This window comes from Lynx canadensis, chromosome A2 (assembly GCF_007474595.2).
Source record: "Lynx canadensis isolate LIC74 chromosome A2, mLynCan4.pri.v2, whole genome shotgun sequence".
Taxonomy (NCBI): Eukaryota; Metazoa; Chordata; class Mammalia; order Carnivora; family Felidae; genus Lynx; species Lynx canadensis.
In genome coordinates, this window is record NC_044304.2 from 140,128,779 (window position 1) to 140,155,141 (window position 26,363).

The 26,363-nt window shown below is 36.8% G+C and overlaps 1 protein-coding gene across 1 annotated transcript in view; it reads right to left on the reverse strand.

The window, feature by feature from the left end:
* Window positions 1-26,363, reverse strand: part of SLC13A1 (solute carrier family 13 member 1) — a 140,609-nt gene that overhangs the window by 31,536 nt on the left and 82,710 nt on the right. Inside the window, exons 9-15 of the mRNA XM_030308338.1 lie at window positions 24,603-24,701; window positions 24,084-24,185; window positions 20,665-20,771; window positions 17,559-17,668; window positions 14,365-14,526; window positions 12,795-12,932; window positions 10,601-10,766 (exon numbers count right to left, since the gene is read on the reverse strand). Of these exons, the coding sequence (XP_030164198.1) occupies window positions 10,629-10,766; window positions 12,795-12,932; window positions 14,365-14,526; window positions 17,559-17,668; window positions 20,665-20,771; window positions 24,084-24,185; window positions 24,603-24,701 (856 nt within the window). The 3' untranslated portion in view covers window positions 10,601-10,628. The remainder of the gene's footprint in view (window positions 1-10,600; window positions 10,767-12,794; window positions 12,933-14,364; window positions 14,527-17,558; window positions 17,669-20,664; window positions 20,772-24,083; window positions 24,186-24,602; window positions 24,702-26,363) is intronic.

Genomic DNA, 26,363 nt, shown 5'->3' on the forward strand with positions numbered 1-26,363 from the left:
CATTTGCAACTACGTGGATGGAACTGGAGGGTATTATGCTAAGTGAAATTAGTCAGTCAGAGAAAGACAAAAATCATATCAATTCACTCATATGAGGACTTTAAGATACAGAACAGATGAACATAAGGGAAGGGAAACAAAAAATAATATAAAAACAGAGAAGGGGCCAAAACAGAAGAGACTCATAAATATGGAGAACAAACTGAGGGTTGCTGGAGGGGTTGTGGGAGGGGGGATGGGCTAAATGGGAAAGGGGCTTAAGGAATCTACTCCTGAAATCATTGTTGCACTATATGCTAATTTGGATGTAAATTTTAAAAAGTAAAAATAAAATTAAAAAAAAAGAATATTACACATAAAGCAGTAATATATTATGTAAATTGTGATAGTTAAAGATGTATACTGTGAATCTTCAAGAAACTAGAAATATTACAATAAATAAGTCAAGGAATGAAATAAAATTAAGTCATAAAAAAGTCAATAATCCAAAGGAGGGCAGTACAAAAGGGAAACAAAGCACGGAACAAATAAAATAGGAAAAAACAGCAAAATGGTGGATTTAAATGCAATTATACAAAATGTAACATAAATACAAAAGACCTAAATACTTAAATTAAATAGCAGAGTCAGTCATATTTGATTAATACATAAGAACACAAGATTCAATCATATTTCCTATAAGAAACTCACCTTAAATATAAAGACACAAGCCAGTTACAAATAAAGGACTGGAAAAAGATAACCTATGCTAAAACTAATTTAAAAAGTATACTTACATTAATACCCATATATTTCAGAGTGAAGAATATCAACATTGGTAAAAAGAGCATTATACAGTGATAAAGGCATAGAGTACATAGCAACCTATGTTTACACACCAACCAAAAAGTAGAGTTTTGAAAAACATAGAGCAAAAGCAGGTCAAAGTGCAAGTAATTGACAACTCTACAATTATAGGCAAAGATTTCAAAATTCCTCTCTTGATATATATTGGCAGAACAAGTAGGAAAAAAAATCGGTAAGAATATAGAGTAATTGAAAAAAGTATCAACAAAGTTGGCCCAATTGACACTTTACAAGTCTCTGCTCAACAACAGCAGAATACATACCCTTTTCAAGGCAGAATATTTCTCAAGATAAACAATATTCTTTCATAAAGAATCTCAATAAATTTAAAATAATTTAAATTCTACAACTCTTCCAGACAATTGAAGAGAAGAAAATGCTTCCTAACTCATTCTCTCAGGCAAGCATTATCCTAATACAACAACAAAAACAACAAAGTAAGGAAGCTACAGACCAATGTCCATCCTGAACACTGGTGCAAAAATTCTTAACAAAATTTTGGTAAACAAAATCTAACAATATATAAAATACAAAATATCATGTTCAAAGTTTGTCTAATTCAGTGTAATTTAGCATATTAAAAGACTGCAAAATAAAACTAGAATATGAGCTCCAAAGGTGCAGCAAAAGCATTTGACAAATTCCAACATCCATTCCTAATTAAAAAAAAAAAAAAAAACCTCTCAGCAAACTAGCAGGAGAAGAATTCCCTCAATCTGATTAAAAAGGCTCTGAAAATTCAACAGCAAACATTCATAATTAATGGTAAAAAAAAATGCTACTAGGAGAAGAAAAAACAAAGATATTTTAAGATAAAATGGGAAATAAAAGTAATCAGATTGGAAAGGGTGAAATATTGCTGATTTTATTCACAGAAGATATCATGTAGACAATTTTATGAAATTTACCAAAATAACAACAATAAGAAAAACCCCCCAAACCCACTCCAAAACCCAACTAGAAATACTAAGTAAGCTTAGCAATGGTGCAGGTACAAAATCAATTTATAAAAATGTATGGCATTTCTAAATCATGGCAACTATCAACCAGAAATTGAAGCTAAAATATAAGACCACTTACAATAGCAACACTTAGGGTTAAATGTGTTTAAAGATGAACAAACTGTACATTGAAAACTATATAACATTGCTCAGAGAAATTAAAGAATACCTAAATAGAGAAATGCAGTGTGTTCATGGGTCAGGAGACTCAAAATTTTTTTTTTTTTTAAATTTTTTTTTTCAACGTTTATTTATTTTTGGGACAGAGAGAGACAGAGCATGAACGGGGGAGGGGCAGAGAGAGGGAGACAGAATCGGAAACAGGCTCCAGGCTCTGAGCCATCAGCCCAGAGCCCGACGCGGGGCTCAAACTCACGGACCGTGAGATCGTGACCTGGCTGAAGTCGGACGCTTAACCGACTGCGCCACCCAGGCGCCCCTCAAAATTTTTAAAATGTCAATTCTTCCTCAGTTCATTTATCCATTATGACTAGAGTTCATTAGGTTCTTGTTCTAGTCTCAAAAATGTTTGTTTCTGGTACACAGCTTATTTTAATTGTCTAAGGTGGTAAAAGTCCCTCAACTCCGTCAAGAAGTGCTAGGAAAGGAAGGACTCTGGAAGCTAGTCCGGAAGTCCAGCATCTAACACATACAAAATTGTTTGAGGAATTGAAGTCTTTCTTCAAAGTAGAAGCCGATTTCACGGCAGTCATGTTAAAATAAATCAAATTTCCTGCTTTCAGAACATCTCTTCTTTCTTTCCTAAACTGTGCCACCAAAACTTCCCCTACTTTCTATCAGGATGACATGGAATTTGAAAGCCGTTGTATGAAATATAAGGTATGTAATTTTCAAGCTCTATTTGCAAATTTATCCATTGGCCATAATTGAATCTGGAGTAGATGTGCAAAGTGATCTATTTGTAATTTCTTTGTGTAGAAGCACTGTTAAGAGATCGCTATTCTGAGGTTCTAACAAACATAGTATCTGACTTTTCTGAGGAATCTAAACCACGTTTGCTTAAAAAAAAATGCATCAAGAAACAAAAAACAAAAAAGAAACAAAAAAGGGCAGAATGAAGCAATTGGAATAAATAAGGAAAAATAATGGAAATGCTGGCTATTTCACATGGATTCAAGAGCACACAAATCTTCTTGGAATGAAGAAGGAGGCTGCGTGACATTTCTGATATTTTGGTAATCTTCAGGGCGTACTTTTTACAGAACAATAACCACAAAGGCATAGCATCTGACTCAGTGGCCCAGCGGTAGACGTGCTGCTGCGGGGAGGTCAGAGGGTAGGCTCAGCTCAGCAGGTGCACAGAACTACAGCTGTCAGGATTCATCAACAACCCTGCATACAATGCTCCAGGGAGCATTGGCAACATGGGGAGTTTTGAACTATTTGAAAATCCCTGAAGTGAAAACTAATGATGAGAATCATTTAATGGAGTGAGAGGCTCATTCGATATGAACATAATGCCACATTATTTCAGTAAGTTATTCAACTTGGCTTACAGTACTGTCTATGGTGTCTAAATTTCCTTATAGAGTCTTTGTGCACTGAATTCTATAAATTGAGGTCCATTAAAAAAAATACATACTTTGGTCACTGTTTCACCTCCAGTGTTCTCTCTCAACTTATTGGGTAAACATTAGAAGATTCTCTGGAAATCTCTGCTTAGGTGTTATGAACTAGGAGTAACCTTTCTAACTTAAATACTAAGGTTTCAATGAGATCTTGGCTAAGAGCCTCCTGAAGAAGGAGTCTGACCAAGTCTAGTGATTTTATGAGTGCAATTACTTCTGTGTGCTGTGGTGAGGAATAAAAATGATACAACATTGGGAAGAATACTATCTCATACTGAGCTTTTACTATGGCCAGTTACTGTTGTAAGTGTTCTTGAGTAATTAACTCATTTAATCCTTGTAACTCCATGAAAATATCCTTCTGCCTTCCCATTTTCAGATGAGGAAATTGCAGCATACAGAGGTTACCTAACACATCTGAAGACGGAATCGTGAGTGGAGAGCAGGGATTCAGTGCTGGCAATCAGCCTCCAGATCCTATGCTCATAAACACTTCTTAAGACAAACAATGGTTTTGGTCTCCATTTGAGCTAGGCTGATGTGCTCTGTTCTGTGGCTATAAGGTTGCATCCATTATTTTTAATGAGTAATTAATTAATGACTTATTTAATGAATGAATGAATGAATGAATGAATATACTGACTCTTCTGGGTATAAGATGTGAGCTTCAGGCTCTCTCTCCCTTGCACTTAACATGCAGTCCAGCAGGAAAGCAGACTAATGGGAAGGAGTGTGGTACAGGTGGGGCTTAGAAACACTTTCCTCCTCAGACTGCCAGCACTCCAGAGAGATGCAGAGAGCATCCAAAGTCCTGAAAGCCCTTCAAGCGGTGGATCAATAGAGCCTGTGGTTACAATGAGGAGATGTTCACTTTAGGGATGATGTGAGTCGCATGAGTACATCTTTCAATCAGAAGTGAATGATAAAACCAATGAGAACTGTACACTTCCGAGGACTGTGCATCTTGGTGGAAGCCAGTCTAATCACAAAGACTAGATACATTACAGTCACTCAGTGAGAGTTTCACATGTACGGTCCACAAAACTTGGATAAAAACTGTAAGCTGAAGGAAATAAGAGAGAGGATCGAAAACACAAAAACTAAGTTTGACTAAATTAAACTCTGAAATCCGTTAACACTGAAATGGTGAATTCGGCTTTGATTTAGTTAGATTAAGTGTCCTACTGCCAAGAAAATGGGGCTTGAGAGCAAAATTAGACTATTTTGTCTCCTTGGAACTGTACATTTTGCTCTTCTAGTATTTTAATTCTACTTGGTTTTTCAAACCCATATATTTATCAGTTTGATTATTCACCATTTCTTATTGTGTCACATTATCTTCTTCCTTGAATTCTTTTTCTTTTGATATGACCAATAGAAGTAATTTTGGAGCTTTGGTTAGTGGTAAACTGTCTTAGTTTTTGTTAGTTTGAAAATTCTTTAGTTTTCTTTTTTGAAATTTTATTTTAATTTATATTTTGGAGACAGAGAGAGAGCATGAATGGGGGAGAGGGGCTGAGGGAGGGAGGGAGGGAGAGAGAGAGAGAGAGAGAGAGAGAGAGAGAGAGAGAATCTTAAGTAAGCTCCACTCAGTGCAGAGCCCAATGCAGATCCCACAACCCTGGAATCATGACCTGAGCCGAAATCAAGAGTTGGGTGCTCAACTGGCTGAGCCACCCAGGTGTCCCTTCTTTTATTCTTAAAACATAGATTTTCTAGATATCCAATTCTTTGTTTTAGCACTTGAAGATACTTCACTGTTTCTAATTGCTTTTGAGAAAGTAGCCTTAGTCTAAGCCTTAGTCTTCTATTAAGATCTTGTCTTTCTCTTGGTTGTTCAACTATTCACAATCATGTAGGTGAGTGTAGATTTACTGTTTCTCCCCCCTAAGTCCTGCTTTGGATTCATCATGCTTCTTGAAAATCTGGATTCGTTTATTTTATTAGTATTGGAAAACTGTCACTCATTGTATTCAGTGATTGTGTCTCCTTCATTTTTTAAATCTACTCTTGGAATTCTAATTAAACATATGTTATAATTTGGCATTCTAGCTTGTATTTTTCTTTACTTCCATTTCAGGGCTCCTTTTGTCTATCTCTGTGTTGCATTCTAATTAATTTTTTTGGGAATGTGTTGTCAAGTTCACACACTTTACTGGTTTGTAAAATGTGCTATTTAACCCATTCATTAAGTTTTTAACTTAACTTATAGTTTTCATGTCTAAAATTTCTATTTGATACTTTTTCAGATCTATCTGGTCACTTTTTACAGTCTCTCATTCCTTATTTTATTTGATTTCTATTGTTGTCATAAAAACTACCACAAATTTACTGGCTTAAAACAATAGTCATTATTATCCTAAAATTCTGTAGATTAACAGACTTGTCCAAAACAAGTCTCATAGGATTAAGATCAAGGCATCTTCCAGGCTGTGTTCCTTATTGGAGTTTCTTGAGGAGAATCAACTTCTAGGCTTAGGATTGGCAGAATTCAGTTCCATGAATCTGTAGGACTGAGGCCTCTGTTTTCTTGTTGGGTTTCAACCAGGGGTCATTCTCGGCTTCTAGAGTCTTCTGCATTCCTGGCTTATAACCCCTTTCATCTTCAAAAACCACCGATAATGAGTTAGGCCTTATAATGCTTCCAATCTCTCTGACTTCCCATTGTCTCATCTCACCCCCTTGACTCTTCTGTATTCCTCTTTTGGTTTTAAAAGCTCATATGATCACATTAGACCCATCTGGATAATCCAGGATAATCTCCATATTTTAAGGCTAGCTGATGAATAAACTTAATTATATCTGCAAACCCCCTTCATCACAATACCTACATTAGTGTTTGATTGAATAACCAGAAGACAGAAGACTTAGGGAGACATTTTTAGAATTCTGCCTACCACAAGTATTATATTTCTCATACCCTCTTTTATATTGTCAAACATTATACTTCCTCATTTTATATTCTGTATTTGATAAGTAGAGTATCTATTGCCTTTGTCCTTTGGATTATTCAGGCTCTTGCACAGTATGTTTTGCGTCTTGGCAGAATTTACAAGTTTTGATTATAATCTCTCACAGAGATTTCACCTTAGTAATTCTCTGAGCCCCAGGCTGAAGAAGGTGCTCCTTCCTTTTGCCAGATACTTGGGCATACTACCAACCCGGGATTGTTTTAAGATAAAGTTTCAGATTAAGGTTTTTTTCCAATACACACTGGCATTGGGAGTTTAGGCCCCTAACCTGCACAGTTACAAATTCTCAAGGGAGATTTTACTCTTCTACCTAGTGCATAGGCCAAAACATGAAGGTTCCTTTGATGTTTTCCTCTATAGGATGGGCTTTTTTCCCCCAGTTCACATTTGCTCTGAGAATACAGCCCTTTGAGATCCTCACTCAATGTAGTTTTCCATTCAACCTACACTTGCTTGGGTCCTGGCTTTGTCACCCATCCCTTGCTTCCTGTGTATCTACCCAATAAAAGAAAATTTTGAGATGTCTAGGGATTAACAGTTGCCACTGTCAGTCCTTGGTTAAGTCTCTGGGTGCTTGCTGGTGCTCAATCATCTTTCTCTTGAGGACTTCCATTATTTTCTTGCTGGCATAGGAATATATGTTATACAATATTTTTTATTATTTGGCTTAAAATCTACTCCCCCTAAAAACACCCCCAGTATCTATACCACTATACTATAAGTAAGAAAACCTCCTTTATTTCTTTTTTAAACCCTGAGTCTTTTTCTTCTTAGGCAAATGATGATCCCCATATTTGGAAAAACCCATTGATTTCTGCTTTAGTTCTACACTGTTTTACTGTTTACTCTTGGTCTAGTCTGGTCTTGCTTTTACAAACACAGTCTGGGGACCTGTGTTTTTGATATCTGCATCCTGAAAACTTACCTAATAACTTTTTATCCCCCCCCCTTTTTTTTGAGAGAGAGAGAGAGAGAGAGAGAGAGAGAGAAGAGAGAGAATGCACGTGAGCAGGGGAAGAGCAGAGGAAGAGGGAGAGAGAGAATCTTAAGCAGGGTCCATGCCCAACACGGAGCCCAACATGGGGCTCGATCCCACGACAGTGACATTATGACCTGAGCTGAAATCAAGAGTTGGAGGCTTAACCAACTGAGTCACCCAGGTGCCCCATAATTTTTACTTTGATTAAAGTGCTTCTGGGTCGCCTGGATGGCTCAGTCGGTTGAGCATCAGACTTTGGCTCAGGTCATGATCCTACTATTCTTGGGTTTGAGTCCCACATCAGGTTCTGTGCTGACAGTTTAGAGCCTGTAACCTGCTTCAGATTCTGTGTCTCCCTCTTTCTCTGCCCCTCCCCAACTCATGCTCTGTGTGTCTCTCTCTCTCAAAATAAATAAATATTTGATAAAGATTTCTAAGGTACCAGGATATTATATTATCAATTTTTGATAACAGGGTTGATGACTCTCATTGGTTAAAAGCATACTTCCCTACCTCCCAGGCTGAAAGGAGAGAACAAAGCCGTGTTGACCAAGTGAGGTGGAAAGAGTGCAGACATTTGAAGGGAAGGAAGTCTGAATTCTAGAGATGCTGACATGTACAGAGGCAGCTGAAGTGAGTGAAAGACACACACATACGCCAGTGGAGCCTCCAAACACTTGCATGAACAGACAGTAAATAGGCACTTAGTGAAATTGCTACTATTATCTAGACAAGAGCCAATCCTGAGGAAGATACTGGGACTTAAAGTGACAAAGATTTCTAGTTAACCTTTAAGAAAGGATCAGGATAATAACAAAAACACTCTCTACCATGGAGTGGGAGGACACAGATTTGTTTGATCATCTGTTTAGATTGCCTTTTGGAAACTTCCAAAGACAGTATACAACTTTCAAACTAAAATAGCTTGAGAACTTTGATGTAAATGGGGCAAATGTGAAATGGATGAGTTAAGTCATTTTTGATATGTCAACTAAACATAAAGGTGGAGCAAGAGAACAGTATGGCTCACTTAAACAAATTTTGACTAAGTATTATTTTTCTTGTACTCAGCTGGCAGCTGTGGAAGCAATTCATTAAAATGAATCAAGCTGAAATGTTTGTATTATTTTTTTGAAGGGAAAACTTCTTCACTCTAATTCGAAAAGTCATTTCATTTTTTCATAATTAAAATGTATTCATCACATAATATAATTCAGCAGTGATAAATTGAATGACTAGAAAAAAAGCCAAAAAGTAATAGATTCTATTGATCATAAGTAAAAGTATAACATATGATAGGGAAAAAATAAGTGAATAGGGGGAACTTAGAAGACATACATAAAGCAGCAATATATTGTAAGGCTTAAATGGACAAATATTTTAAAAAATGACAAATTTTGCATTGACTAATAGACAATGAACATAGACAATCTATAATATATAATTTTTAAAGGAATGTCTTCCTTTTTAAAAACTACTTTTTGCTATATTTAATTTTCAAGAACAACCTTATAAGTACCATCATTTGCATAAAAACCAAATGAGGGCTGATGACTTCTATCAAGATTAAAAATACCAAAAGTATTTTCTTAACCTGTCTTCCACTTTATTTTTAGCATGAGAATTGTTATGTTTTAACTTCTCCATCCTTTCCTAACTGTGCACATTATTTTGTTTTTCATTGTCGTTTTTTCCCCTGTAGTCGAATTTAGGAAATGTCAATAGACCTTATTCTTTTTCACATCCTGAGTGCTAGGAGACTATTCTCTTTCTATTTTTGTTTGGATGTTCAGATTTCTTTTTTCTTCTCTTCTCTTTCTTTTTTTCTTTCCTTTCCTTTCCTTTTCTGCTTTAAAGTTTATTTGAGAGAGAGAGAGAGAGAGAGAGCAAGCATGAGTGAGGGCAGAGAGAGAGAGAGAGAGAGAGAGAGAGAGAGAGAGAGAGAATCCCAAGCAGGCTTCACCACCAGCATAGCACCTGACATGGGGCTCTCAAACCCACAAACTTAGATCCTGCCCTGAGCTGAAATCAAGAGTCAGATGTTTAACCAACTGAGCCACTCAGACACCCCTTCTTTTTTTTCTTTTTTTTTTTGCCCATGAATAACTTAATAACTATTAATTTAATAATTATTAAATTATTAACTATTTAGTAATAATAAAATTATTGTTCAATAGTTAATTTAATAATTTTTATTTCGTAAATATGTCAACAGTTTTACTTTTTTATTCTTATTTTTCATCTGATATTTTGCCTCAATGTTGAAAATAATGGAGTTATGTTACTTTTTTCTATCTCTATACATAGTGATAATTCATTTAGATTTCTGAATCTTCTCTTTTTACATATGACATTATGTATTTCTGATTTATATTTATATTTTGTATTTATGTATTTATAAGATAAACATATAAACAAAACTGTTATACATATACATAAGTGTGTTAATAGTTTTATAGTGTTTAGCTTTCTTTTATACCTACACTGTGCTAACAGTGCAAATCATAGAAAGCATTATTCACAGCTCTACAAAATGCATTTCTTAGTGCACTGAGATATAAAGGTATGAATTATATTAATCCAACCATAAGGTCAAGTAGACATTAATCCTTATCTATGAGATTTCTGTTGTTTAGTGGATTCAACTATAATTTTGAAACTACCAGTTCAATTTCAATTTTCATATCATATGTATACGTCAAAAATAATCTGGTATTTTTTAAAATGATAGAGTGGAGATTTCATTTAAATTAAACCTTTCTTCTGCACCAGCAGATGACCACTGCTTTGGTTTTTCAACAAATTCCCTTCAGCAACACTACAGAAATGATTTATCCAAGTACCTAATTAACTGGTATGTTTTATTTCCTATTTCTAGCTTTATGGGAAGTTTCTGAAATACTAAATTGATGTTTGAAATGTTACACCAAACCAAAACTATAAAATGAAATAAATCACCTAATCTCTTTGAAGGTCATGTTATAAATTACTCTTACGTTGAAGCAGGATGCATAGGGTCTATGAGCAAAATCTCAGCTGTGAGCTTCTTGATAAAGGCACGGAGACGCTCTTTGGTGTGAACTCTGGGTTATGCCAGCAGGTTTTGAGCGTTTACTGGAACCACAAAAGCTACATCAGGACTAATTTAAATGTGTCATCAATTTCCCAAAGCCAAATCTGCAGTGAATTTTCTCAATGGTTCTCAAAACTCACCACAGGATAGTTATAATGTTCATGCTTGTCATGGCATGGTCGCATTACTAATTGGAGGAGCCCAAGAAGGGTAAGTAGACAGGTCAAACAGAGTCACAATCCAGGTGGACATGCCAAGCATCACCACAGCGACACCCACGATATTAACACCAAGTCCAGCTTTAACCTTGAACAGGAAAGAGCATAAATGTCAGTCTCCCCAAAAGAAAACCTATAGGAGAGTTAGAACACTGTAGCAGAAAGTATATGCCAGATTTACATGCGCCCTAAATGATGTGTGTAAATTGTTGTCATTTCATAAAACAATGAATTCTTCCATTCATGTCAAAGGAGAATCCGTCCCCAGCTAAATGACATTTAGTTGGAGATGCTGAGAGGTTCCTCTTAGGAATATACTGGAATCAACTAACTCAAGAAAAAATCCCTTTAAAAAATTGCCATTTCATGTTAAATCAGAATTTGAGTTTTGAGGTCTTGTCTTTCAGTGGGTAAGGTTCGGGTCACGATATGATAACTGGATCCTTCATGTTCACTCAATACCATTATTAGTTTAGCCTTTAGTATTCTCCTATTGAGATTTAATAAAATGCCACTTCTATCCATCTTTCTTAGACTGCCCATTTTTCTGGCTCTTATGTCATCATCCTAGTAGCTACTAAAAATTTCAAAGTTGTTTTCTATCCATTAAAACAGAGACAAATGGCAAAATACTGCCCATGACCTGTTTTGGTAAATACAGTTTTATGGTACTAGAACTATGACTATTTGTTCACATATTGTTGTTGGCTGCAGTCGTGATACAATGGCAGAATTGAGTAGTTGTGACAGAGAGCATACGGCCCACAGTGTCAAACATTTACTGTCTGACTTTTTACAGGGAAAGACTGCTTACCTCTCATTCTCTGTTTTAAAGCATGGAGCCCCAAAGCAAAAGGAGATATCTAGTGATGATTATTATAGGAAGTCTCCTTTTCTTTCTATGCAAGCCACTCACTTATTCCAGAATCCTGTTTTTATTGTTTAAATTCATGTGCACAGGACACTGGTTATATGGTGTCCTACACATTTTCTTTTCCAAAAGAATATTATGTGACTTCTGCATAGAGGCATTTCCAAAATGTTTACATTGCAGGAATGTAGGGACAGCAATGTGTGTGGCAGGAGGGAGCTGGGACTTACCTGGGGAGTGCACCTGCAGAGTAAACTAATGGAAGTTACTTTCATTACATTCCTGTTTGGTTTGGTTTGGAAGTTGGTGATCAAGATTTGGGGGAGACTAGAGTGTTCTCAAGCTAGTCCTTGCCTACCACGGCAAACAGCCATGAGCAAGGGAATGTAGAAAGGGCCACAGTGACCACCTGGCTGAATACAGACAGGCCCATCAGGCGACCCACCCCCAAATATCCAAAGGCCCTAAATGACCAATGGGCTACTTACAACCAGGCTCAGTTACCAAAAAAGGGAAAATTCCATATATTGCCAAACCTCTTCAACTTCCTCCTTTAAAAACGCCCCCCACCCACTGCCTCCTTGCAGACAGCCTTTCTTCTGCCGTCCTGCCCTGCCCGTTGTTCTCTTGTGGTGTATTCAGCCAACTTCTATCTCCTCTGTTCTGCCTCAGGTGGCTTCCACCTGATTGTTGCCCCACATTTTGGGGCCCCCATCGGATCGGAAGAAACACCACATGTAGACACCACACTAAACGTTCCGTTATGACTTGCTTGCACTTTCATGTCAGATGCCACTATTAGAATCACAACAAGAAAGACGACTTTTCATCAGCAGGCACTGAGCCCAGTATGTTATTCAAAGCGAATGTTGGTTGGTTGCAAAGATATTTGTGATAGAAAACCACAGGGCGTGACTGCTGAATTTCATTAATTCTATTTCTTTCTTTTGCCTAGGTCAAGTTGGATTCTGATTTTGACATGTAAGTTTAAGCCCTTGTGTGGAACACAGTCTATGCTCTTTTCCCTCTTCCAGGGTGTTACTGATGCCTTCAGTATCCGTATTTGTGACTGCAAATTCTAATGGCATGTTTGCTTCTGGTATCACTCTTGAAAACAATTCTATGACCAATCATGTACTCACCTTCAGAAACAGAACTCAAGCCATGCTTTCCCTGCAAGTTGATTAGTGTGTAAAAGGAGCGATAACACAAGACATTGGACTTGAAAACAATCAGCTCACTCACCATGTCAATTACTTTTAGATGGCCGTATGAAAAAACAATAGCATTGGGTGGATTTGCTACTGGTAGGAGGAATGCAAATGAAGTACACAGAGTAGAAGGTATCAAAATATAAAGAGGGTTCACTTGAATGGCTTCAGCCTGTTGGGAAAGACAAAGGAGTCTAAGTGAAATTTTGAGGTAGGCACCAAGCATCAAAATGAGCAAAATTATTATAATAAACTTTTGCAGAAGCAGGTTAAAACTTAAAGACATAAAATTGTACACATAAATGCAACTCTAGCTTGAAGAATATTTTTCAGAAATGTCTCTTCCTCTTGTTGTTGTCTATATGGTTATTGATGCCCATTTAAGTATTAAAGCTCAGTTCATTTAGAAAATAAAGTATCATTTATTCCAGGAACTAAATAAAAACAGAAGCAATTTATCATTTATCCAGTGTGCTAGGTGCTCTGTGTGTGTGTGTGTGTGTGTGTGTATTTATATAAAATAACTTAATATTCCCAATGACCTATGAGATGGCTACTATAGCCCCAAATAACAGATGAAGAAACTAAGGCCCAGAAAGGTTAAAGTCCAGACACAAAGGTGGCAAGCAGTAGAGCTTATGTAGGGGCTTATTTCTCTCTGGCTCCAAAGCTTCTCATTATTCCATTAACTTTTCTGCCTCTGCGCCACATATAATTTAAAATTTGCTTAGGGATCTTCACAGAAGAAGAGTCACTCCTATTCTTAATTCATCATCTAACTTTTCTAACTGTGCCATTTCATCTGTGCCCTGTTGAGAAATAAAAAACAGAAAAACCAAAATGGTATTTTGCCAGTATAAACTGCCTACATTTCTTCTCTAATTTGAAGCAGCAGCTTAAGAATGCTATCATATGCGCCTTGAGCTGGAGGTGAACAATTTCAGAAGGGCAATCCTTCTTAATTTAAAGTGCTACCTCTCACCAAACTTAGCCGTCCCAATAAGGAAAACATTTTACTTAACGCTATTTCTTGTAATTGCTAGCTAGGTGGGGAGAAAAAAGGTAGATTGTCGTTTCCTCTCTCTCCTTGCAAATCTGGTTTTTACTTATCTTTTAAAATTATTCCCTGGGCTATAGAGAAACCAACCATGTCTAAGATATTTAAGCTTAAAGCCAGAAGCATAAGCCTAGCTTCTTATTCACTTGCGAATCACCTATATGAACCACTTCTCAGAAACTGAGGAATAATCTGGAGGGAGAAGTGTCAGTGTTAGACATCTAAATACTGAAGTTGCCAGGAAACACTGAATCCCAAAGTCTCACAGCTGGAAACGATCCAGGCTGACCCTTGTACTTATCTGCAAATGAAAAATCTGGGCAGAAAGAAGGTAAGTACTTCTCTTAAGATCTTGCTGCTTGAATGTAGAACAGAGTTCTGCGTTGAGGTCTCCCAAAAAAGTATCAACCCAAATAAAGACCACTCTATAAGCTACTTACAGGAAGATCATTCGCACCAAAAATGATCCCATACCACAATATGAGAACAAGCAAAGTAGAACACTACACTTTTGATGAGTATAAAAGCAGATCAATGAGATACCCACCAATGAAGATAATATCGGGAGAAGAAGGGTAATGGTAGCTGGATTACTGGCTACCTCTGTTAAAGATGTGACAAGCAAAGAAGATATCAGAATTATTAGCCATACTGGTAATGAACCTAGAGGAGATAATTTATTTCCTATCCACTTAGATAGTCCTGATTCCTAAAAAAAAAAAAAAAAAAAAAGAAAATAATAATAATTTGTAATGTTATTTGTAAACAATTCATTTTAATCAGACACAATTTAAATATATAAAATGTAACCTTTGCCCTAAGAACACAGTTTCCAAAGTATAACTTTAATCTTTCATATTTTTCCATAGTTTGGTAGATCTAGGAGGCTCTGACATGGAGAAGTTCTCAATTATTCTTATTTTAACACTACCAACATGCTTTAGGAAATTTGAATTGCCTTCTCACGTTTTTTAAATTAAAATTTAATTTTACCGAATTTATATGCACAAATCATGTGGTACTACAGGACTTTAAGAAAATGGAAGCCCTCTGGTCTGCCTCTCTCTATTCCTACGTTGTGTTCCCCAGAGACAATTTTCAACCCATATTAGCTATTTACAGCTATTTTTTAAACTATGTGTTTTCCTAATTTGCTAATTTAGATTTTGTTTACTGACTTTCCAATACGTTACATAAGGATTCAGCTTTCTATAAGTTTCTTTTTTTTTTTTTTAGTTTTTTTTCAACGTTTATTTATTTTTGGGACAGAGAGAGACAGAGCATGAATGGGGGAGGGGCAGAGAGAGAGGGAGACACAGAATCAGAAACAGGCTCCAGGCTCTGAGCCATCAGCCCAGAGCCCGACGCGGGGCTCAAACTCACGGACCGCGAGATCGTGACCTGGCTGAAGTCGGACGCTTAACCGACTGCGCCACCCAGGCGCCCCATCAACACTTTTTATTAAATCAATATTTAAATTTTGCCATTAGGATTATATGAATATTGTTCATACCTGAGACACTTAGTGTACTGTGATTATATTAAAACAAAGTTAACAGGCTTTTAAGAGAGAGCGAATTACAAAGAGGTGAATGCTTTAGTAGCTAGCTGCTCTCTCATCGCTCCCACCCAGGAGAGTTATTGAGTTCTGGACATTTGCCAAACTAATTACAGTTTGGAACAAAATTTTAAAAAATGAACTGTCTCCAAATCTTTGTAAAATCAGTTTCTAGGGGCATATTTTTCCACAGCCATATTTTTGAAATTCATGGCTTCAATATACCCACTCAGGGATAGGGTCATTCTGGATATCCCACAGAAATTTAATTCTATGTACCAGGATTTTCACAGCAAACTAGACCTCCATCTATGGTTTCCCTAATTCTTCCAGTGGGAGGGGCTAGTGTATCAGAGGAAGTCCACACCTTTTAATTTTCTTGGATTTTGCAATTCTAGGGTCTGGCTAATGCTTTTAAAATCACTTTGAGTATCTAGAGTCCAATCTGGACAGATATTCTGGGAAGGAGACATGAACAAAGTTAACATCAGTGTCAGAATTACCGATTCTGATTCCCTCACAGTTCAAATTAGCAATAAAAATAACGGAAGTTACTGATTCTGAGAAACCAGATCTCATTATTTCTGAAATAGTAGGGGAAAAAAGTGAATTTGCCTTATATTTCTATCATTTAAATTTGAGTGGTCTATGAGGCAAGCCAAATCTAGATGTAAAAAGGCATTATAAGTGGCACTCAGAATTGAGACTATTTCTGACATTTTTCACCTATTAAGTCGAAAGTTTTGTGTCCAAATGCCATACAGAAAAATTGACAATAAAGTAAGAAGCAAAAGACAATCTCCCTAGAAGCTATTTAGAAGATAGCAGATAGTTATTCGCCTTGAGAAAAATAAAAATTTAACTTTCCAGAAACGAAAAGGCTGGACACAACACATCTCTCTCATCATCCTTTTTACTCTGATGGCTGAATAAGGAAATGGAGCAGCTGTGAGCTTTAAGTGTTTCACATATAAGACCCAGAAATGAGAGTTTTTAATCAGTCTAAGAGTAAAAACTTTCTCATGGACTTTTTAAGAAGATGCTTTTTTCCAGCAGCCCTACAATGACTTTCAAGTGACAAAGGCCTCTCAGACTTCTACTTTATATAAACTAGATAGTAGATGACAGGCCAAAGAATTATTCCTAATGGTGGTTTTATTTCTCCCTAAAATTAGACATAATGTAGTATTAGCAATGGTTATGTAAAATTCTCTCCGGACTTCATTCAATAAACATTCACTAAATACTTTTTTTTTAAATGTTCATTTATTTTTGAGATAGAGACAGAGAAAGACAGAGCATGACCAGGGGGAGGGCAGAGGGAGGGAGACACAGAATTTGAAGCAGGCTCCAGGCTCTGAGCTGTCAGCACAGAACTCCATGCAGGGCTCGAACCCCTGAACTGTGGGATCCTAACCTGAGCCGAAGGCAGATGCTTAACCAACAGACCCACCCAGGTGCCCCAGCATGTACTAAGTACTTTTAATGTACTTAATATGTAATAAATAAATGATGTAATGAAGTACTGTTACTTCTTATTCTTCTTTGACAGCCTCAGGACTATGATATATTGTAAATTTTTAAAAAATGTTTATTTTTGAGAGACAGCCAGCACATGCAGGGGAGAGGCAGAGAGAGAGAGAGAGAGAGAGAGAGAGAGCGAGCAGAGCCCTTCAGGGCAGAGCCCAAAGCCGGGCTTGATCCCATGAACTGTGAGATCGTGACCTGAGCCAAAATCAAGAGTAGGACGTTTAACTGACTGAGCCACCCAGGCCCACCTGGACTGTGATACACTGAAGAGAAGTCTGTGAGGTACTCAAATTCATCATGAAATAAGGTAAAGGTATAAAACAAAATGTTTTGCTAGGAGTCATTGTACATATGATTTTTGCATTTCTTTCTTACTTAGCTAGTCTTCTAGTACCATTTCATGGTTTAAGAATTCTAATCTTCTTTGCTTTATTCCTTTTGACATGTTGGGACATCATAAAAAATGATGTTTTATGCTCGCAGCCTGTAAAAATTATTGAACTCACTTTGTGTGGCATACTCACTGCATGACTATTGAATTCTGTATTGTTAAAATGATAGGGTAAAGTTGAATATGTCAAAGCTTAAATGTCTCTTGTTCTTCTTTGGAAAAGTCTAGTTAATTGTTAAATATCTTAGACACAGAGTATTACCTCACAGCCATCTGCCAAGGCAAACCCTCCACCAACAAGGATGGCTATATCCCAGGGCATGAATGACTGGAATTCTTTCCAAGTAATCAGTGGAGAATAATCAAAAGCAACTGCAAAACACAATTCCCACAGTTATACATTGCTTAAAAGATGACAATATGACATGTATTTGTTTTCATTACCTGAAACCGCCATCTCATAAGAAGTTTTTAATATTCCTCTATTGTTTTTAGGTAAGTAACTTGATCTGAACTTTGAGTGATTTCTACCTGGCTGAGGTGGAACACTGCATTCCAAAACAAACAAACAAACAAACAAACAAACAAACATAAACATGACTTGGAAAAATCCTTTGGATCATATTACAAATTTAGATAGATTATAACATTATCATTTATAGTGCCATTCATTCATTCATTCATTCCACTAACATTCTGCCTACTATGAGTAACACAATGCATTGACTATACTATTCTTTGCTATTCAAAGTGTCTAATACGACATTGGTTCTAATATCATCACTGTAGCATTATAATTTTATTCACTATTTTCTTGAACCTTTTTTATTTTTTCAAATCATGAGGAGGGTCATAATAGATTCATCATGATTTCAGTTTAAAATCAAAGTTCAGATTAAATAATTTAAGTATCATTCATAAGACTCTTAAAATTCTTATAAAGCAATTATCATAAAGACTTCTTTTGATATTTAGGTCATAATGGCTCATTTGATTTGTTGAGAAAAAAGGTCATCCATGAATATATTATTCCCATTTAACATTTGTGTGTAACAAGTGGTCTTCTACATGGTGAGATTTTAGGGTTACTACTAAGACTCCTTCCTATCTCCTTCTGTTAAACCTAAACCAAACTTACCTTCGCTATTGATGGAGATTTTGCTCTTCCTTGCTTGAATTAGGATATATATACCTATCAAGGCCTGCCTTGGTGGCTCAGTCAGTTAAGCGTCTGACTCTTGATTTCAGCTCAGGTTAGGATCTCATGATCTTGAGATCAAGTCCTGCACTACGCTCCGTACTAGGCATGGAGCCTCCTTAAGATTCTCTCTCTTCCTCTGCCCCTCCCCACCTGTGTGCACGCTCTCTCTCTCTCTCTGTCTCTCAAAAAAAAAAGCGATATATTTTCTGTTAAAACACAAACATTTCTGAAATATACCTCTCATGTAAAATTTAACACATAATGTCTTGCCATTTTTAAACCTAGTGTGAATGAGTTTATCAGCGAGAACAGGAGTTGAAGAATGAGAAGAGAGAGACTGGTAGACATTGGTATAGGGGCCAATGGCAGGCTGCCCCAAGATGGGCGACTTTGTCATGAATGTTATTTTGAGTTAAAAGCAATCACAACCCAGCAGACTTGGGCACCTGGATGGCTCAGGCGGTTGAGTGTCCAACTTTGGCTCAGGTCATGATCTCATGGTTCGTGAGTTTGAGCTCCACATGGAGCTCGCTGATATAACTGCAGAGCCTGCTTTGGATACTTTGTCCCCCCCCCCCCCTCTGCCCCTCTGCTAGTGCTCTCTCTCTTAAAAATAAAACAAAACAAAACCCCCAAAAACATTAAAAATACAAACAAAAAAACCCCAGCAGATTCAGAAAAAGTTCTTTGCCTCCCACTCAACTATCTGCTTGTACCAGGAAAAGAGAGATTAACAAAGATTTCTCTTTACCTAAGAAACTTATCTGCATAATTGGGTAACCTTTGTTTTCCAAACATCTCCTTTCACCTTCCTGCTATTGGTCTTTCTCCTCTGTATCCTCAGACCCCTATCCCTCTTCTTAGCTCATATAAGGGTCATGTTGCCTCACTGTCTTTGGAACTTCCATGTCTGTGTGGATTCCCTGTATGTACACCATTAAATTTGATTTTCTACCATTAATCTGCTCCTATCAACTTGAGTCTTAGTCCAGCTGGAAGGATCTTGAAGGGAAGATAAAATTCTTTCTCCCCAACAGAAGCAAGGCTTTTTCTGAGAGGAGGATTCAAATGTGGGAACCAGGGAAGTTAAGCCAAGCATTGGTTCCTCAACACTGGCCACTAACAGGCCATAGGGATTTGACTTCAACGGTCAGTGTCCTCAGGGTCTCACAGAAATTTTTACTCTGTATTACAATATCTCCTTATAACACACTTTGAGATGTTCTAGACTCAAGTAAATAACAAAAAGCATTTATTTCTACATTATGCTATTTATATATATCATGTCCTAGAAATCTGACTCATTAGTCGCTTATCAATTTGGACACAGGGAGTCAGGTGGGCCAACTCAACTCCATGAATCCAGGTTCCACCCATGCAAAAAAAAAAAGGCAGCACAAATAAAAGAAAAACCAACAATAAAACCCCCCACCCTCTACTAGACTATTTCCAAACAATTTTAAACCATTTGTCCTACAATAACAACATAGGAATCTGACTACCCAAAACACCTGCTATATTAGTATAAAGCATAAATGGGGGGGGGGGACAGCAGAATCCTGTGTTTAAAAAATGTGTGTGTCAGGGGAAGGGGGGTATGCTCACATAAACAAGGATACTTCTTTGTCCATGTATTACAAAGACAATGAATGCTCCCACTGAATACTACGTCTTTCATTTGTGACACTAGGGTTCTGGCTATATGTGGGCTTGATTTGCATTCTCTCCAGGATTACTATGATGATGTAAATACTCTTTCCCTTGAAACTCTTCACCTTTTTAGATCCTCAGCATTTATTATCAAGGGCTCATCATGAAGTATGACTTTAGAGTTCTTGTTCCTATGTTTGCCAATAGTAAGATTAATTCTGATTATGGCAGGGGAAGTGGGCCTATTGTGAACCAAACAGTATCACTCATAGTGGAGTTCTAACCATGTTGCATAAGGAAATCTACTTCTCACTTCTGCCAAGTAAGATGGTTCTCCTTGCAGGGGGAGAACACGTGCTGGCTGAATAAGGGTTGCGGTGTGCAAACAGGGCGTGCTAAGCCAGGCGCTGTGGAAGCATGTCCATTCCTTCTGTTCTAAGTGCTAACTGAAACCAATGGAATTTTGTAATTTTTGCTCTTCTGTCAAATTCATTCAGAATTATAAATAATACTCAACCAATTTCTCCTGTAGGTGTAGTTTTAGTCAATCTCTTAGCTGGGATAAGAAAGAATAGAAGTCCTATAAGTAAGGCAACAGTTGAATCTGTAGCAAAACCAGGATACCTGAAAAAGGACAGATGTGTACATTAAAAATAGCAGGAAGAACTTGAATGAACTAAACAACAATCGACTATGCTAATAAGCATACAAGTAGTAGTGGAGGTATAGATTATTTATTCTGGATAATCAGGTCTAAAATCTATGGATTTCCAACTAAATGATGTAACTTAGTGAAGCCGAAAATCTCACACCATGTTCTCATTGTTTCCATATATGTCTCCTACTTTCAAAACCATGAATACACATGCTAACATAATGGCCCACACTTTTTAGGCAAGGCTCAAGGATTTGGTAAGTGATTTTTTTCTTTGAATTTTTTCATTTAATATACTGGCAGAGAACTGAAACCAAAACAATTGCTAGACTAGGCAAAGCCCTGTATAATTGTTGTATAACATCACAGTATTGACTTGTGGCAACGAAAGGGTGTTTCTAGAGCCCTCTAAAATTCTTCTGTAAATTATGAAAATAAATTGATCTGTTTTTCTAAGATATAACATCTGCTACTGTGATTATAGGCTCTAGCCATATCATACAAATGAAATCAACCCATTTAATGCTTTGCACCCTGTGAAACTCAATCAAGAATATTAATTATTAGAATGGTTTATGAGATGCTCATAAATGATCACTGTACAAATTAAGAGTGATTCAGGAACAGATGGGGTCTTAGAATCACTAGGTCATTCCAGCAAGTAAGACAAGTTCCCAGAAGCCTCAACTGTTAATAAGCACCTGGAAACCAGACATGAATGAAACAGACATACATAATTAAAATTCAGTTTTAAGATTCAGCAGTATTAACTAGTGAATCTTTGTAACCTGAGAAGAAATATGTACACCCTAGAGATTATTTTGCTGCCTTGTGACTCGGCAATGTGTACATACTATAGAAGCTCTCTACTCCTGTGATTCACTTGAACAGTATAAATAATCAAGGAAACACATTATTTTTATTCAATCTGGCAACTTTAGAAAGGAGTCTGTTTTCCTTAAATATAGATTTTATTTATTTCTTTGCTGAGTACAAAGCTATTTGGTGTAATTTATTCAACAAACTTCACCAATATTTATTATTTTATTGCTCCTTATTTCTTTTACTTGAGTTATAATTTTTTATTGTAATTTTACCAAATTAGGTCAGGCATCATGTAATCTGATTTTGTTTTATATGAAAAGACACATTGAATTCAGTCCAGGTTCAAACAGATGGAATGAAAACATTAGGTGGTAGCTATAAATCTTGATATATCATCCTAGCTTTGGAAATTCTAAATGCTTAAAATCTCTATATTACAAATATATTCTGCAGAATATACTTTACATAAAATCAAGCCATAAATGTTGAGGTAATTGTGTTCCCAAAGACTTTTAAAACTGTTATTATTTCAGTACTTGTTTATTTTCATTTTTTTTACATGATTATGAACTAAGGTTGCCTCAGTATTACAAAATATTAAGCTTACACAAATTTTATTTGCTTTGGCGATTTATGAATCAAAGTCAATTAGACTTATATCTTCAAGTTCCTTCTCCTCTCAAACCTTTGTTCCTTTTCCTATTGTTTTCTCTTGGAATTCTACATAACACGAACACCTGACCATAGTAAATATACTCCGTTTTCCTGCTGCAAACAAAATATCTTCTGAATTACACTTTCTTCCTATAAAGAACAGAAATTAGAAACTTATTACGTTGAATTCATACTGGGATTTCTTCCTGGTTTTTATTAGCTACTATCTGATTTCATTTAGTGTTTACACACTAGTGTTTAGAGAAGACTCTCCCTACCTAGGTTAATAGGAGTGGAATTTTGAAAAGGAAACTCACTTTTTATGTTGGTTTACAACCTATTACAAAACTAAAAAATAATAATCAAACCGTTAAATGATAGTTTGCTATGAATAACAGGATGCTGCCTTTTGTTTAGACTTCTCAAAGTGAAAAGTTTTAGTCCTAAACAAAAAGTTTATCAAGCTGAAGCCGATCCTTTGAAACATGCTACCGCATCACACTGCTGCACTTGTATGTTCACTAGGAATTTGCACACAGACCTCGCACCTTTAAAAAATGTTGCGAATGCCTATATTGCCAGAAGTCTCTATTCAAGAAGAGAAGGACCTCTTTATTCCATGTCAGCAGAATACCTTTAACTAAAATAATTTTGGTTTCTGTCCCCAGAGACATGGATTCTTGCTGTGGGATGTGAGACAGGAAGTCATCATCGGAGATCTGCTCAATTTAGGAAGCAGAGTACTTCAGTGAAAGACAGATTGGGAACATACATCTCAAAACCAAAGTATTTATATTGACACATAGGATGGCCCTTAATTTAGAAAATTACGCTATCATCCTCCCCGTGACTTCATATGACTCAGCAGGACTGCTGGTCTATAAGACACTGCAAGATGAAATTAACTCGACCCAGCTGCTAACATTAGTTTCTAAAATCAGTCTTATTACTTATTCAGGAATTCTTTATCTAAAAAATAGGGGCAGGGATGGATTTATAGTGAACTAGTATAAAAAAGGAACATAATTAGAAAAAAAAGACAAGATACTGACCTGAGTAAAAAAAAAAAAAATAAGTTGGCAAAAATCACAGAATATGAATCCATCTCAGGTTATTACACTTGATCTTAGCCAAAAGGCTGAGAATCGATCCATCTCAGGTTATTAACAAGGATGGAGTGGCATTTATCTCACTTAATAATAAATATTTCTGTAGGGAGTAAGGGCAGCACTACTCTTTTTTTTTAAAGTTTATGTTATTTATTTTGAGAGAGAGAGAGAGCGAGCGAGCGAGCAAGCAGGGGAGGGCAGAGAAAGAGGGAGAGAGAGAATCCCAAGCAGGCTCTGCACTGTCAGTATAGAGTAGGGCAGCGCTATTCTAAGTGCTGTTATTAGCCTTATTTCACAGATGAAGGAACTGAGATATAAGTGACTTGCCCAAAGGGGAAGATCCAGAATACTCCTCAAGCAGTGAGGCTCCACAGTCTGCACTCCAAACCACCACAGATCATGGCTTTCCTACAGATTATATTTCTAATTTTGTAAGGCTGGGAAAAGCTTTGCCTAAAGGAGCCTGACTTTTAGTTACAGAATATATGATTATCTTATCTGCAGTCTTACCTTAAATTTCATTTCTAATTTTTTTTCTGAAAAGATTAGAATTAAATCTTTTCAGTGGAAAGGAAGGGGGAAAAAAGTCTCATATAATCTTATAGAGTTATAGGAACCACTTAGGAGAAAACCAGAAAAAAAAAAACAACAAAAAAACAGTAAGGTTTGACAAACATAATATGTAATGCTTACTTGGAAAAAAGTGCAGACCAACCGGGAACAAACCCAGGATCTCGGCTAAACCATAGCAGAGCCATCACAATGAAGAGGACCAAGGTCACAATTTCCTGATACCTGTGCAAAAATTCCCATCATTTCATTTATTTTCTCAGTCAGGACATTCGTAGAAACTCCCTGAGCTATTGCCAGAGTAATCTTAGCAGAACGCTAAACGCTGTAAAAACCAGATGATTACGTGTCAACAATTTGAGAGAACCAGCACAGTTAGAAAAGGACTCGACTCCTCTATGGAGTCTTCGGCTTCCTTTGATTCTACCTGGTAAATTTCAGTGAGCTAAAAGTATGTATTTTGTCATGTTGAGATCTATTTACAAGGGCTAGCATATTCAAGGCCCTTATTAGGTGTCCTAAACACATTATAGACTATTATGTGCCTGTTTCCCTTTGCACGAATACTTGCAGTATAAACAGTATGCACCTGTGTGAGCATGAGTGTGTTTGCTTGTGCGTCTGCGTGCAGGTGCATCTTACCTTATTGGCCCAAGTTTTTGGTATTCTTGTTTAATCACCTCAGCACAGGCTTTTTGCTTGACTGTTTTGGTCTTGCCACATTTGAACATCTCCTTAAAACTGAAAAGAATAAACTTGTTAAGCAAAGAATTCTCCCTTCATAGAAGAGATTTGTGTGAAAGCTTTACAAAATACGGATCTCCTGGCCAATAACAGAAATCTGTGCTTGGTTCCTATACCTCCATCACCTTCTTTGAATGTCCTCTCCCCTTTTTCCTCTTTTGCCTGGTTTTCTCAATTTGCGAGACTTAATTTTTGTTCCCCATTTTCACACATCTTCCCCTGATCCCTTCCTTTTCTACCTCTGTTTCTACCTCTGTACCCTTGGAATTTTGCCATGAGACGCTCATCTCTAATTTAACACTTTATTATATACCTGATTGTTATAGATTTTAATCTATGTCTTGTCTATCTTGACTGTTAATTGTTGCACATGTGTAGGTTTTATCTCACTAGTGAGATAACCAATTGTTTGAAGGCAGGGGCAGTGTCATAGATGTTCCCTTTGGTACAGCGACTCTCAACACTGTACATATAACTGGCATGTAAAACAAACACTCGACTCATCAACTGAACAGTGTCAAATTGAGACAGCTGGTTGTCAGATCCATCAGTTTTCACAAAATATACTAAACTCGGGTCATACACTAGGGCAGCGAAGTCATGTACCGTGATCATGAGCGGAGTCTGAACTAGATCTATTCTCAGAACGAAAACAACTTGGTTCCATTTTTTTTTCCTATAAGATTCTTGACCTCTTATGTCCTAATAGAATCTACTAGATAGTTTTTCAACTATTGCCAATAGTAACTGCCGGTGCCTATTTCTTTCAGCTGTTGACTCTAGTGATACCTTCCCCTGTGACTAATTTTTCTTTCTCGAAGTCCAGGGTCTTCAAAACTTTTTTTTTTGTGAAGTACTGCTCTAGCGCCTAGATTAAAAACAAAAAATCCCTCCAGAGGAATAAACAAATGAGCAAATGGCTAGATTCTTATGGACTACCTTTTGGAAGGTCTATGAGTAGGTGAGTTAGATTACATTATGTACAGTAGGGAAGGCATTTCTGAGTGTATATCCAAAGGAATTGAAATCTGGATCTTGACCAGATACCTGCACTCACATGTTCACTGAACCATTATTCACAACGGTCAAGACATGGAAACAACTCAGATGTCCACTGACAAACAAGTAGGTAAAGTAAAAGTGGTATTAAAAAAAAGAAACAGTGGCTTATACATATGATGGAATATTATTCAGCCTCAAAGAAGGAAATCCTGCCATTTGTAGTAAGACAGATGGACTCGGGGACATTCTGCTAAGTGAAATAAGCCAGATGCAGAAAAACAAATACTGTATGATCTTACAGAAATGCAGAATCCAAAATAGTCAAACACATAAAAGCAGAGAGTAAAATGGTGTTTGCCAGGGAATGGAAGGAGAGGGCAATGGGGAGGTGTTAGTCAAAGGGTACAAAGTTTCCCTTATGAAAAATAAATAAGCTCTAGAGATTTACTGCACAAAATAAGGCCTATGATTCACAATACTGTATTGTATACTTAAAAATTCACTGAGAGGGCAGATCTTATGTTAAGTGCTTTTACCACAAAAGGGAGAAAAAAAGAAAAAGCACAGGGACAAAAGGAAACTTGGAGGTGATGGAAAAGTTTTTGGCCTTCACATTGATGATGGTTCATGGGTGTACACTGATCTCCAAACACGCTG